Source organism: Erpetoichthys calabaricus, chromosome 12 (genome assembly GCF_900747795.2).
Source record: "Erpetoichthys calabaricus chromosome 12, fErpCal1.3, whole genome shotgun sequence".
Lineage (NCBI taxonomy): Eukaryota > Metazoa > Chordata > Cladistia > Polypteriformes > Polypteridae > Erpetoichthys > Erpetoichthys calabaricus.
The window spans coordinates 4,233,543-4,249,556 of NC_041405.2; the positions used below are offsets into that span (position 1 = coordinate 4,233,543).

At 47.6% G+C, this 16,014-nt stretch overlaps 1 protein-coding gene across 1 annotated transcript; it reads right to left on the bottom strand.

The window, feature by feature from the left end:
• Positions 1–390: 390 nt before the first annotated feature.
• On the bottom strand, positions 391–9,089 carry slc5a2 (solute carrier family 5 member 2). Its single transcript, XM_028816970.2, has 14 exons — positions 8,994–9,089; positions 8,816–8,920; positions 8,135–8,194; positions 7,922–8,026; positions 7,681–7,786; positions 5,152–5,232; positions 4,842–5,071; positions 4,623–4,758; positions 4,432–4,539; positions 3,821–3,971; positions 3,543–3,711; positions 3,231–3,446; positions 2,038–2,176; positions 391–853 (listed from the first exon to the last, which is right to left on the bottom strand). The coding sequence occupies exons 1-14, from the start codon at positions 9,087–9,089 to the stop codon at positions 639–641; spliced, it is 1,917 nt and encodes a 638-aa protein (XP_028672803.1). The 3' UTR covers positions 391–638.
• Positions 9,090–16,014: the final 6,925 nt, after the last annotated feature.

Here is a 16,014-nt window from a genome sequence, read left to right on the forward strand (position 1 = left end):
ATCAGGTAAACCCCTAAGACCAAAAATGACCCTATAAAAGACTACAAACACCATTTAAGGTTGACCACCAGGATCTGAAAGTGAACATACAGTGCATTAGAGAATCAAAGTGTCCTCCATGCTGTCTATGTGACCATATTTGAATGAGTCGTGACCTGATCCTTCCTACTACGCCAGAATCGAACCAGGCTGAAGATATTTGTTTAGCCCGGCTTCACTCTGCGGACCACAATGAGGTCTAACAGTTCATCTGAATGGATGAAATCCTGGTGACGAGTTCAAAATGGTGCTTCAAACTCCTGTAGTTCAAGGTTTCTAACAAAATATCATCAAAATTACACCAATCCTCAGTGCCCCTTCTCCCAATTTAATTAGATTTCCCAAATAGACTTGACAGCAGACATGGGTTCTTTATTCATATCAGTAGGTCCTCGATGTAACAAAGCTTCAATTGTTTCACCACACACACCTTCAAACAGCTTCGCTGGAGTGGACCCCAGGACACCAGTCTCTAATCATCTGGTTTTCTAAATGTGGCGTCTGATGCTTCATTGCATTCTCACCCATGATGGGTGCCCCGCATGGTGGAGCATTAAAAGTGACTCCAGGCTCCAGTGGTCAGGCGTACCGGCATCTTCTCAGGCATAGTGAGCCCAGAGGAAAACAGCCACAGTCATCATAACAAGCGCATTAGCATTGACGATGTTTTTCCACAGGGGGTCCTCACTGATATCGGTCAGCTGCTTTGATGCGGCAGCCATTTCCTCCTCCGTAGGCTCGGGGGCTTGAGATGAGTCGACTCCACAGAACCAGCTGAAACAGCGCCGCAGTGGAGATGACGAGGACTTTATCTCTGTGTACCAAGAAAAAGGGTGGTCAGTACAGAAGGGGTGGGGGGACGAAAATGGGAGAAAGAAAGGGTGGGCATGAAAATGGGGAGAGGAGGAAAACAGAGAGAGTATGTGAAGAAGGAAAAAGTGGCAAAGTAGGGATACATGGGAAGAGAGGTGGGATATAAAAATGGGGAGAGCTGAAATCAGGAAAGGGGAACAGAATGTGGAGGAGGAGAAAATCAGGAAAGGAGGGATAGATGGAATAATGGAGAAGAGAGCAAAGGAGAGCAGAAGGAGGAAAAGAGAAAAAGAAAAAAAATTCCATTCGTCTTATGAAGTTTACGGTCATGGTGTGCCAAGGCACTGGGAGGTATGAGGGGAGCAACCCAGGATGGGGTGCCAGTCCATCACCAGGAACCCACACTCACAGACATTCATACTGGACAAATAGGGAATAGTGAGGAACTGGTAAATAAAAGGCAGGAAATGAAAGGATGACCAGTCAGAAGAAGTGTCTGATGTTTCAAGGGTTAGGACTGGAACCTGAGATCTTAACTGGGGACAAAAGGTACAGATGATAGGTGAATGGGTAGAATAAGATGAGGGAAAGAAATAAAAAGATAATTGAAAGAGTAGGTCAGCAAATAGATAAGCAATGTTTATGGTACCAGAAGTGGGGTAAGAGAAAAACACGAGAGCAACGAAAGGAGAACGTCTGTGCACAGAAATTCCCAATATCCCCAATCTCTCCAATCTAGCTGATCACATTTGACAAGCAGTAGCAGGACTGAAAGCTCTTCCTGATCAAGCAAAAGCCATCCAATCATTTCTCCTGATCATCCTGGAGTCACCACTCTTCTAATCTGCTGTGTCAAAGCCATACACCTACCATCACTGAACGGTCTCCAACTGAACTGGACCAGGGTGAGTGAACGGCAGAGGTGGACCCTTCATCAAAGGGGGCCACATGAAGGAATGTGTGAAACCTCACAAAACCTGAGCCAGGTATCTCTTCACCATCTCAATCTCTGTGAAGTAACACTGGCCACATTCTGTAACCTTCCTCCTTGATCTCCATATGAGCATCTTTCAAAACTGGCTTGAGCGAGCATTGATGTATCGAGGATGAAACGAAAGTGGAAGAGGGCAAGCGCAGATCTAGGAAGATTAAATATTAGAAGGAAAGCTGTGGAGGCAGGGATACCTTCCAACTCCATCTGGTTTCTCACAGTGCCATTCTCTGCTGCTTCTCTGCGAGCTTTCCTCATGTGCTCCTCTTCCTCGGCATCTAAATCATCTCGTGGCTCTTTGCTGTTCCTCAGACTGAAGACTAGACGGTGGAGCTGAGAACCAAACGTGAAAACAACTCACACTAGTATCTACTTTCATTTCATATAGTGCCTTTCATATCTATCTATCTATCTATCTATCTATCTATCTATCTATCTATCTATCTATCTATCTATCTATCTATCTATCTATCTATCTATCCAATCCTGCCAACTATGCTACAATTAATTTATACCTTTCTATTATATATTGCCTTATCTATTATATATCAGTTTATATAATCCTGTCAACTACACTAAAATGTATGTATATTATATATCGTCCTATATATCTATATTACTAATCATGCCAACTCCACCAAAATTAATCTATATCCTTCCATTACATAGTGCCATATTCATCTGTATATAAATCTATCTACTACTGCCAACTACTCTAAAATTAATTTCTTTCTTTCTATTATATAGTTCTCTCAACTACTACAATTAATTTGTCTCTTTGCATAGTGCCTTATCTATCTATATATAAACCTATCTAATGCTGCCAAATATTTCTTCTTCTTTCAGCTGCTCCCGTTAGGGGTTGCCACGGTGGATCATCTTCTTCCATATCTTTCTGTCACCCTGATCACCTGCATGTCCTCTCTCACCTCATCCATAAACCTTCTCTTAGGCCTTCCTCTTCTCCTCTTACCTGGCAGCTCTATCCTTAGCACCCTTCTCCCAATATACCCAGCATCTCTCCTCTGCACCTGTGCAAACCAATGCAATATCGCCTCTCTGTCTCCCAAACGTCCCACCTGAGCTGACCCTCTAATGTCCTCATTTCTAATCCTGTCCATCCTCGTCACACCCAATGCAAATCTTAACATCTTTAACTCTGCCACCTCCAGCTCTGTCTCCTGTGCCACCGTCTCCAGCCCATCTATCTATCTATCTATCTATCTATCTATCTATCTATCTATCTATCTATCTATCTATCTATCTATCTATCTATCTATCTATCTATCTATCTATAGTCCTCCCAACAGCAGTACAAATAATCTCTGTTTCTGTTATATAGTGTCTTACCTATCTGTTTGTAAATGCTCATTCTGGACCTACTCACGTGTCTCTCTTCAATCTCCGGTGTGCAGTAACTAATGATGAGCACAAAGACAGCAGTTATAAAGAAGAGGATGATGGCAAAATACAGATAGTGGACACCACAGATAATGCTGGGGCAAGCAGATGGGAAAAGACAGCTTCCTGTCCCATAGGTGAACTCTGGAATCATCCGGGCCAGTCCAATGAGCAGCCCACCAATCAGCCCCCAGAATGCACCCTGCAGGAAAGGGGCGGAGCATCAAAGGCACTCAGAGAGTGACAATATGTTAACTGCGGCACAGGACAAGAGAACATTCAGGATGACCCTACTTACTGGCTCATTCACCCTCTTCACAAAGACTGCCAGGAGGAAAACGGAGGCTATGGGTGGCGCAAGGTAGCTGGTGACGGACTGGATGTAGTCAAAGAGCTGCCCGCTCTGAGCTGCCTGAACCACAGGAATCCAGGCGATACTCACGGCTACAATGCACAAAACCCAGACCCTGTGGACACATAAAGGAGCTGGAGGAGATCATGAGGCAGTGGGACTCCATCACCAGACATTGGGTGTAACAGGAGACATCTGGATCACAGTGCCCTCTCTTCACTCACCTTCCCACAATCATAAGCTCACGGTCCCGGGCCTGAGGGCGAATCTTGGTCCAAATATCCATAGTGAAGAGAGTACTGCTGCTGTTGAAGATGGAGGCCAATGAACTCATCAGGGCGGCCAGCATCACAGCCAGCATCATCCCTCGAAGGCCTGCAGAGGACCAGAGAAAATGGCTTTGACAGTCTTGCAGTCTAAGAAGATGAGGTTTAAATGAGTGAACAGCTCAAAATTCTGTCAGGAATTTCTGGCCATTGGAAGCACTGCAAGGTCAATAATGCAGAAGAGAAATCGGAGGGCATATTTTTGGGTCTTTGCTCCCAGGGCTATATGGTGGCAGTTTCTGGCCCTTGAGATCCCATAGAGTTTGGATGTGTGCAGAGGATTAGTGCTGGTGTCCCAACCTGAGATGGGCTACCTGGTTTGAACCCTTTTGGAGGAGGAAGGTGGGCATTGTGATTCAAAGTGTATGGTCTAATGGCTGAGGCTGCAGGTCGCCACTACAATTAGGACCTGGAAGATGCCATGTTAGTGTTCAAGAGGACCTGAATGTCAGAATGTGGACCCCCCACTTCAGACCCTTCCTCACCCAACAAGTGGACATGCATCTTACCATTTGGCATGAGGGTGACCACCAGCTTAGGGTAGGCGATGTTGGAACAGCCCACTTTTGTGCCACAGATTTCCTCGCACTTTTCGGGCACAACACAAGCCACTTCATCTGCAGAAAGAAAGCGACTGAGAGATGGTTAGTAAGCCTGTCCTTCACGAGTCTTCTGTTCTCCTCCTCTACGCTTCTCTCACCAGGATACAGGACCCGGCTGATCATTCCAGGGAACACCATCAGGAACATCGGAAGCAGTTTGAGATACCCGCACAGGATGCAGCCAGCCTTGACGTGTGTGAGGTTCTTGGCAGCCAGACACCGTTGAACAATGACCTGCATGGACACGCCTGGCATTAGGGAAAAGGGCACAGACTTGGGCCAACTCTGCTCATCTATGAAGGGGGTCCTTGGGTTACCTGATCACTGCACCAGTACCAGCAGCCGACAACAGCAATGCCAAAGATGACGCCCGGCCAGGGCAGGTCCCCCGTGATGGGACTCCTCAGAAGGTTGTAGGCGTCGGGACGGGGGGTGTAGCACTGCGCGGAGATGTTGTACTCCTCGGGCCGTGGGGACTCGATGAGGCTCGGTGTGGCTTGCATGTACGTGTCAAAGAGGCCGTCGTACCCACCGACTTCATTGAAGGCTGCGCGAATGTAAAAGGAAGGTGAATTTGAGCAGTGATGAGGGGAGAACAAGGTGCCCCCCGTGTCGCCCTCTACTCACAGAATCCCATAAGCACAAAAGCTCCAGCGATCATGACCAGCGTCTGGACGGTGTCGGTGTACATGAGGGCTGCAAGGCCACCTGGGTAAAGGAGCAACAGCACTGAGGTTAGGTCACTTACTGGCATCGTCAGAGCCAGCACCACAAGGATGGCATGATCCTCCTTTAGAAGGGGAACCAATTATTGGGAGCACAAAGGTGGTCTCTTTAAAGTAAATGTGACCCCCTTTCTGGGTAAAGAGGAGGACAGACTGCCTGGGGGTAACTTGGCTCTTTACATTTGTATGTGGCAGACACCCCCAAGGTAGTGTGCCGTCTGTGACAGTCGCTGAGAGATGCAGGAGTTGGGGTCCCGTTACAGTATATGTGGGCACCTGATTGAAACTGACGAGAAGGGATTACCTGGGGGGGCGGGGGGGTTGCTTGATCCTACCGATGGGAGTTCACATGTTAAAGGACAGGCAACCCTACAGCTAGTCTGTCCCCTCTTGTATCCTGAAGGAGTCACAGAGCTGGGGGCCCTTTACAGCATATGCGGACCCCCTGATTGCCACTGGGATGAAGAGACCACCTGGGGGGTTGTTGTTTGGTCCTCTTGATGGTGGCTCATTTGTAAAGGGACAGGCAGCCCTCAGCTAGTTTGTCCTCTCCAACATTCTGTCGGAGTCACGGGACCCCTTATATTATATGTGGGCCCCTGATTGATATTGGAGAGGAGAGGAGAGCAGAGACTACCAGGGGCTCTCCTGCACCTATAGATGGGAGCGCAGATGTAAAGTGATGGGCCACCCCAGGGCAGTCTGCCCCCAAAAAAAACATCCAGCAGGAGTTTCAACTTCTTGACCACCCATGGAGGACCCTGCGGAATACTGGGAGGGACAGACCACCTGCAGGGCTGCCTGTAGTTATAAGTCAGAGCTGGGGTCTTAGGACCGTATCTGCACTTGGTGCCCAGTTCCCATTCAAACATCCCCATACATCACATCCACCCCAATTCCAAGCAGGGGGGTTCATGAATCAGGACCCCTTTACAGAATCTACCAGATTGGGGGTCTCACATAGTCTATCCACTTCAATATTCAGCAACAGTCACAGGGGGTGGGCCCCCTTTGCAATAAACATGGGCTTGGACAGAACCCCAGGGGTTAACTACAAGTATAGACTGGAGTTGCAGCCTCTTGATCGTGTAGGACCCTGCTGGATATTGGGAAGGAAAGACCACCTGTTCTTCTGCCTGTACTTATAGATGGGAGATAGGGGCTTAGGATTATACACACTTGGTGGGGGGAGGGGGCAGCCCCATAGCTGTGTAAAGGGGTGCAAAGGGGCAGTTAAACCCCAAATAAAATATCCTCCTCAATATCAAGCAGGGGGTTGCGGGGTTGGGGGCCTTTCACAGTACATGAGGACCCTTCATTGATGCTAGTGAGGACAGGCTACCTGGGGGCTGCTTGTTCTTATAGACCCCCCCCCCCCCATGTAATCAGTTCTTCCCAAAACCCAGAAGGGGTCACAGAATATGGGTCCTTTTATTGCAAATGTGGTCCCTAATAATTAATGGGGGAGGTAGATGACTGTAGGCTTTCTTGCACCTGTAGATGGGGGCTCAATCGTAAAGGGGCAGTGGCTTGTCTTCCTGAATCTACAGCAGGGGTTCTGGGGAGTCAAGACCCCTTTACAAGATATGTGGATTGAGAAGGGTAGACCACTATAGAAGCGAGCTTGGGGGGTTCAAGACTATAGCAACACCCTGTGTCTTGTTCCCACATTAAGGGGATGGCTGTCCATTGTATGGTGTAGGAGGTCAAGGCCACTTTACTGCACAGGTGGTCTCCTCGGGACCATTCAAAGGAGAGACCACTATAAATGGGAGCAGAGGGGCTCAGGGCAGGCAAATTCTCTCTCCACCACAATAACCAGTAAGGAGGGTAGCAGAATCAGAATCCTTTCAAAACAGATGTCTGAAACTGGGTTTGGGGGTCAGACAACCTGGGGCTCCCCGGCACCCTAATATAAAGGGGCAGAAAGCACGCAGCTACTCTGTGGTCTCCAATCTCCGAAGCGCATTAGGGGCCCATGGCAGCGCAAGCCTTTTAGTTTTGGGTCCCCCGTACTTCACTGTGCACCGCCGATGAGATCTCGATGAGGGAGTTTGCTGATTGTGCTTGAATGTAAAGAGGAAGGCCACACCCGGGTAGCCAGAAGGGCCCACATCTGCTGTAAAGGGTCCCCTCTCCTACCTGCACTTCTAGCCCCCTCTATACTGTCCTCATAACAAAATCTCTTTCAGGGTTCTTTGCAGAGATGGCTCTTCAGAATTTCAAGGGGGGGGGTCACTGATGATGACGTCTGGATTTTTCTTGCTGGGTTTGCCATAAGAGGGTCTACATATCATCACGCTTCACCTTCCACCGGTGGTCTGTTAGACTCTCAGACTGCTAGAAGACTTTTGAATGGGATTTCCAGGCTCAGCAGAGTTTCATCAAGAAGAATTCTCCAGAACAAACCTCATCAAAGACATCAGGGTACCTGTGACTGTGTAGAGAGCGGTGATGGACAGGAGAGCGATGACGGCCACGTAGATGTTCCAGCCGAGGGCCTGCTGGATAAACACCGCACCTGAGAACATGTCCACCTGGAAGGATGAGAGAATGAGAGACAGCAAGACGATGATGTTACTCTACACCATTAGTGGTTAGAGAGCAGGGAGCATCCTGATCTCTGGGGTTCAAAAAGGGAAGCAACCCCCATTTCAGGACTGAGTACTTACAGACACCTTGGTGAAAATGTAGAGGAACAAAGAGATGATGGAGAGATATAGTCGTATCCTGCTTCCACCAAAACGCTTCCTCAGGTACTGCGGCATGGTGATCACCTAAGACAGGTGAGTGAGAGGGGAGGAAGAACACAAATGAGCCTTTGGAACGAGCCTTGTGTTACTTAGTCTACCTGAGCCCCCAGCAGGTGGGTGGGAAACGCTTACCCCAGCAGTGAGGTAGACCGGGACGAACACCCAGCCGAGAAGAAGCACGATGAACAAAGCCTGCAGGCAAGAAGGAAAAACCAGACATTCAAGCATGGGGGACCCGAATGACAATGAGAGTGAAACTAGATTAGAGACGGGTGAAGTGAACTGGAGAGGAACTCATGGAACGAAGGTCTGGTCCAAGGCGAACAAAGACCAGATTAGTATCCCATAATGGAAGAAGAGAAGGGAATACGCAGTAAACGTCAGGACAGTGGGGAATGTGCAATGAAAGATTCAGCATTTCCCACTCACATAACTGGCCTGTTATTGCAGCCCCCTACAGGGCTGCCTGGACCATTCAGAAAAAGCGGGTCAAGTGAGTTAGAAGTTCAACGGGTTATCTCTACAGCTCTGAGCCCCCAGCTCGTGATTCACCTCCTGCGTGTCTGGCCTCACCCCGGGTGGTTTGTGCCTAATAACACCATCCGTCTTTCTTCATCTGGGTCTCCCCAGTTGTTTAATTGGTTCAGGGTGCTCAATGGCGCCCTCTCCAGCTGGCACATCATAATAAACAATGGATTTAGTTTAGCATTTGTACCATTTGATAGATAGACTCAGGGTATAGCTTACTTGAGTGAGGATTTTAAGTTGAAGGGCTCTAATAAAGTGTTCATTTAGGGTTACAGATTCACTTACATTCCACTCGAAGCCTCCCACCGCAATGCCATTGGCCGCCCCGGTGCCAGCGAGTCCCACGAAGTGCCCACTTCCAATATTACTGGCAAACAGAGAGGCTCCCACCTGTCAAAGAGACAGCCGGTGGTTATAACGTGGTAAAGACATGTCCGACGGAGAGGATGGGTGGGATACTCACAGGCCACCATATCATGCTCCTTCCTGCCAGGAAGTACCCGCCCACTGTGCCACGATTGGTCCGACACATTGACTGAAAGACAAGGCAACCAATCATTGACTCAATTATTCTTATTAAGTGCACTTCCAGTTATAAGCCCAGTGCTGTAATATTTAGAAAAATAATCTGGAAAATGAAATGCAGAATAAGTTCAAAGTATGATATTTCAAAATAAAAATCATGAAATATATAAAAATATATACTTATATACTGTATACATCTATATATATCTATATTCTTGACAATATACTATATATTATGCGCACACACACACATACATATACATATATATACAAATACATACACACATACATATATATATATATATATATATATATATATATATATATATATATATATATATATATATATATATATATATACATACACACACATACATATTTATTTATTTATATATTGTCAAGCACACACGTCTAGGGACATCCTTCTTGGTTCTGATAAGGTGAGCAGTTCCACCTCAGGTAGAGAGGGGGCGGTGATGCTAACATTGTCTTCTCCTTCCTCCTATGCAAATAAGTGAAAACACCTAACAAGAATGCCAGCCTCTGCCTCCACTATCCCAAGAAAACTCCGCCCCACTTCCCCAAGAAAACTCCGCCCCTCTGGTCTCAGACCTTTAAAGTCGGCCCGCTCCCGAATGCTGGTGTCAGATGTCAAACTGACACTGCCAGAGGACGGAGCTCCTACAAGTCTATATGAGCGTTGAACGCCACGTTTTGTTATTTTTGTTTAGCTGTATTTTTATTTTTCAATTAAGAGGGGTTTCCGTAATGATACCCCAACCTTTGACTCCTTGACTTGCCTGCCTTCCCCGCCACCCATACAATGTATTTATTGGATGAGATTCAATGATATACTGTAGATGTGGAACTCTTTGTCCAGTAGGGGGCGCATGCACATGTATGTATACACAAAGTGGCATTGCTTGTGCTACTGTTGGGGGGCACACACTCAAGAACCCCACCTACCCCAGGTTGTCGAAGCCTAATCATACCGACGACCCGCTATGGACAACGAGGAGTGATGTTGGGCTTCATGGGCCCCAAATGGGCTTCAGCTGGCAGCGCACAGAGGGGGACAAATTCCAACTTTACAGATGGCTAATTGTCTAAAGTTTTGTTTAAACAGACAGGAGACAAAGGAGACTGAAACTGATTAACACACATGGGACCCTGCGCTTTCTCTCCATTAATGAATCCTTGAACTGTGGCTTTAAAAGCTGCCACAAGTCTTCCCGCTTTATTATTACATTTCCTCGCCAGTGCCGGTCAACCCAATAGACAGCAAAGGCAGCAACTACGTATGGTAAGGTGGGCGTGCACCCCTGACACAGTGGGGGTCCACCTGCTCCTATACGACTGAATGGCACTGAGGGGCGCCGTTTAGGTAAGTTCACAGGCGTTCGCTCCAGACACCCCCGCCTATGGTTCCATGTGGGCTTCGACTGTCACTTTCTCATCTATGGATCTGCAGAAGACTTTAAAGACCACCTGGTGCCCCTTGGTGTACGGAGCGTGTGCACTTTTGCTTTCATAAACGGTAATCAATAACAATATCATCGACGACCTTTAGTTTGGGCGAATGGGGGTCCCCATTAGTGTCTGGAGCATACGCCCCTTAACCTCTCAGATGACAACGCCTGTGTCGCCTGACGGACTGGCCAGCTCTCCATCTGTGAACTTGTCAGTGGGCTGGAAGCCTGCACGTCTTGAATGGCGCTATAATGCCATGAGGTCAAAATCAAGCCGTATTAAGGTCCCCTTCAGTTGTCTGAATGTGGAAGGGAAAGGCGCTATAAGAGCTCGCCGAATGCCCCCTCTTGCAGGGCCGGATTAAGGTGGGTGCTATTGATGCTGCAGCATTAGGCCCATTCCTGAAATAGGCCCAGATGAAAACAGACGAGTGAGTGTCGAATGCACAGGCACCAATGATGCCGAGAAAAAATAGGCCTTTTTTGCGGTGCAGCATCAGGGACAATTTCGTCTTAATCCGGCCCTGCCATCTTGTCTGAATACTTCTGTAGTCGTCACGCTGTGCCGGTTTTAGGAAGGCTGGAGTTCATTTGCAGGGAGTGTGCGCCCCCTGCTGACAAAGAAAAAAAATACATGCACGGAATAGAAACGGTTATTTATTTCCTTATTTAGCAGGTGTCTTTGTCCAAGGCGACTTACAAAGCAAGTTATCATCCATAGAAGAATGATTAGAAGGCGCAAGTATGAAAAGCAGCAGAGAACAAAGTCAAACGAGCAAGTGGGAGTCGTACGACCTGCAACTTGACAGACAACAACCAGCGTCCTAACCTCTTCGTTGGTGCAGCGGGAGGAGATACTAAGCAGTTCCGAAATCTTCATGAAAAGGTGGTGCGTTTTCAAAAGACACCTAAAAAGGAGGAAATCGCGTACAGTTCGAAAAGTCAGAGGGCGATCATTCCACAGCTGTGGAGAAAAAAAAAAAGGAAAAGGAAAAGCGTCGCCCAATCTTGGCAGGACAGGCACAGGCAGGGAGACTTCTTGAAGGGGCATATGGAGAGACCAAAGGCTGGAGATGTTGAGGAGCAGAACATTTCAGAGAATCGTACGTCAAGAGTTTTCAACTGGAAACCAGTGAAGAGACCCAAGCAGAGAAGTAGGAGAAGTGAAATGAGGAACAGAGACCGCTCATCGCTAAGCCGCATTCTGAACGAGCTGGGACCCTCATTCGTAAAGTTTTATACAGTAAGGCTCGAAATGTGCGCGCGCAGCTTCTTATGCAAACGTCGGGATTTTTAAAAGAAAACTGGAGGGGGGAATGCGCGGATATTTATGGCAACCCTGACTCACGTGTACGCCGAAACTGGGAAATTGTGACACCTTCAATCAAAACCCGCTAAAGGACGACTCGCTTTCATTGATAGATAGATAGATAGATAGATAGATAGATAGATAGATAGATAGATAGATAGATAGATAGATAGATAGATAGATAGATAGATAGATAGATAGATAGATAGATAGATAGATAGATAGATAGATAGATAGATACTTTATTAATCCCAAGGGGAAATTCACATTCTCCAGCAGCAGCATACTGATACAATAAACAATATTAAAGATTGATAATAATGCAGGTAAAAAACAGACAATAACTTTGTATAATGTTAAATGTTAACGTTTACCCTTCAGGTGGAATTGAAGAGTCGCATAGTTTGGGGGAGGAACGATCTCCTCAGTCTGTCAGTGGAGCAGGACGGTGACAGCAGTCTGTCGCTGAAGCTGCTCCTCTGTCTGGAGATGATCCTGTTTAGTGGATGCAGTGGATTCTCCATGATTGACAGGAGTCTGCTCAGCGCCCGCCGCTCTGCCACAGATGTTAAACTGTCCAGCTCCATGCCAACAATAGAGCCTGCCTTCCTCACCAGTTTGTCCAGGCGTGAGGATTATTATGACTTTGTGACACGATTGTATCACCGAGTCATTCTTATAATGTGTGTTAATGTGACAGACATATTACACCTAACGGGTGATGCACAGACTACGTGATGTTATATGTGATGCCAAGGCCCTCCGTGGCGTCGGTAAACACGCGATTCACTTCCTTTGAGGCAAACTCGCATTAAAGCCTCCGCTTTTCGTATGTTCTGTACTTTTCGTTGCGTCAGTGATTGTGTCATTACATGTGCTGCCAGGTAATAGCGGCCACCGGCTCAGACGTCTTTTCAGGACCCCCAGAACACAGAGGAGAGGCGCTATAATGCCGTCTTTGATCTTGTGAACTCAGTTATGGTGCGCAGGTAGTGGGCGGGGTCTCGACGCGTCTGGAGGAAGGCTGCCCAGCCAGCCAATGAACGTCTGCAGCGTCGTGATTGCCTATGTATTTGATTAATGAGCATCAGGGCCTGTTCCCGTTTTCCCATTTACAAGCCAATTGTGATTTAAACAGGTAAGCTGTATTGAAACGTGCGTATGGCAAATTTTATTAACTGCATTGAATTTTTATTGAGGTTGGTGCAGTGGGTAGCGCTGCTGCCTCGCAGTTGGGAGACCTGGGGACCTGGGTTCGCTTCCCGGGTCCTCCCTGTGTGGAGTTTGCATGTTCTCCCCGTGTCTGCGTGGGTTTCCTCCCACAGTCCAAAGACATGCAGATTAGGTGGATTGGCGATTCTAAATTGGCCCTAGTGTGTGCTTGGTGTGTGGGTGTGTGTCCTGCGGTGGCTTGGCACCCTGCCTGGGATTGGTTCCTGTGTTGACTGGGATTGGCTTCAGCAGACCCCCTTGACCCTGTGTTCGGATTCAGCGGGTTGGAAAATGGATGGATGGATGAATTTGTATTGAATTTGATTTATTAATGTGGGGGGGTGGGGGTGTACACAGTTTTCTGTCTTTTTAATTTTATTTATTTATTTTTTGGGGCATACGCATATTTTCGAATTCTAGTTTTGTAAATTGCTTCCCCGGTCCTCCCTGCATGGAGTTTGCATGTTCTCCCCGTGTCTGCGTGGGTTTCCTCCTAGTGCTCCGGTTTCCTCCCACAGTCCAATGACATTCAGGTGAGGTGCATTGGCGATTCTAAATTGTCCCAAGTGTGTGCTTGGTGTGTGTGTCCTGCAGTGGGCTGGCACCCTGCCCGGGGTTTGTTTCCTGCCTTGCGCCCTGTGTTAGCTGGGATTGGCTCCAGCAGACCCCCGTGACCCTGTAGTTAGGATATAGCAGGTTGGATAATGGATGGAGGGATAGTTTTGTAAATGAGGCCTCCAGAGAGCTCTGACAGCAGTTAGAACATTAAAATATTGGAATGATTTAGATGAGAACTGGCCACCATTCAGCCCAACAAACCTCACCAGTCCTATCCACTTCATTCTTCCAAAATGCCAGCATAGATCACAGGATTGATTTTTTTTCAGGGCACCATGCAGCGTGTCATATGCCATTTGGTATGGAATTTGTGAAAGCAATATTAATTTTTGTGATGCGCCAACTGTTGGAATGACAAATGCAATGCATTTTATTAATAAAAATGTGATGCACCATCTCTGAAAATGAGGAATGCAATGCCTTTTATTGCTAGAAATGTTTCTGATGTACCGTCTGTTGAAATGACAAACATGATGCATTTTATTATTAGATATGTTTGTGAAATGCCATCTGATGGAATGACACAGCAACTGGACAGACACACCAACAGACTCACGGACACTTACACTTTTGTTAAGGTGGATGGCATTTCCTTTTTATGCACTGCTTTCCAAAGTCTTTTTATTGAAAATGTAGAGCACCTTGCACACTTTTCTGTTATAATAAATACACGCTTAGCACTTTTTGACAGCTTGAACCCCTTTTCTTGTGTCTGCCATTCCTAGGGGGGTCAAGTTAACAACTGAGTGTCGGCTACCACTTGACGTGGTGGTCCCTTGACTCCCAGAGATGCCACCGACTCATGAAAACAAACAGAAAGAACGAGGCCCACAAACGCCTAAAACTTGTGAATGTGACGAAAACGAAGCCAACAGGTGTCAACAAACACAAACCTCCCAAATCACAAAATCTCCCATTTTCATCCAAAGAATGAAACACGCAGAACATCCCATAGCAACATGCACAGAAATAAGGAGGTCAGTGACAGTAATGCCGAAGCCCACACAACTTGGCGGATTCGCCAGTGGGACACAAATGAAGTCGGCAGCCACCCACACACACACTGAAGGGCCAATGCGGTTCATAGACTTTGGTTCAGCGTTCCTCAGCACCCGACTGGAAAGCTAAGCAAGGTGGGCTTGAAGAGCTCCCTCTGCGATTGGATCCCAGATTTCCTGACTGAGAGACCAATGGAAGCAGCACCTCCAGCAGCACCACACTGAGCCCTACTGCTCCACGGGGCTGGGTGCTCAGTCCACTGCTGTTCATTTTACTGATGCACAGCTCCAACCTCATCATCCAGTTCGCTGACGACACGACTGAACGACGAGTCAGCATACCGAGGGGAGGTGCAAAGCCAACAACTTGTCTCTGAACGTAGACAAAGCAAAGGAGACTGATGTTGACTTCAAGGGAGGAGATCGTCAAGAGCACCAGATTGCAGAAACCGTACTTGGTCGCTCAACACCAGCTCCGTAGCCATGAAATCCCAGCAGCGCCTTTACTTCCTGTGAAAGCCAAGGAAGGTTCATCTCCCACCACCCATCCTCACCACCTCCTACAGAGGGACCACCGAGAGCATTCTGAGCTGCGGCGTCACTGTCAGGTTTGGGAGTTGCACCGTCACAGATCACAAGACCCTGCAGCCGACAGTGAGGAGAGCTGAGAAGATCATCGGAGCGTCTCTCTCTACCCTCCATCACCATCCGCAGAGCCACCAGCACAGTGGAGGACCCCTCACTAAGACTATTCACCCTCTCACTGTCTGGAAAGAGGCGCCAAAGCATTTGGGCCTTCACTACAAGAATTGGGGTTAGGGTTAGGGTGGCAAAGTTTCTTCCCTCAAGCCATGAAACTCCTAAACACTCAGGGATCGGACCGATAAAACACACACACCTTCTCACTCGGCTAGCTCATGTCTTAGATTTATTTATTACTAGCCGTGTAAGCAGCCCGGGGTCCTAGAAGTGACTGAAATTGTCAGGAAAAAATTGAAATGTAGAGCTGTCGGGTAATTGAAAGGAACAGGCGCCTCTGTCCTTGGGGGGTTTCATTTTGCCGATGTGCTCGGATCATTTGTGTATTAGCGGCTAAGCAAGTTTCTCTTTTGTCGGTGGTCTCACTTTGACGACGGAGTCGATTTCTTTGAGCTTCATGCGACAGACAGACACACACACACTTCCACGTGTAGACGTTTATATATAAGACTACGGGGGGTTCGCCACCTGCTCTCGCTTCGCTCACCAACACCCTGGGCCTGCGCCCGTATCTCTGCCGCTCATGTTGTGAAGAGGGGGGCTGAACGCTCCCCAAGGAGACGCGGTCGCTCCACCGAAACCCCCTCTTAAACG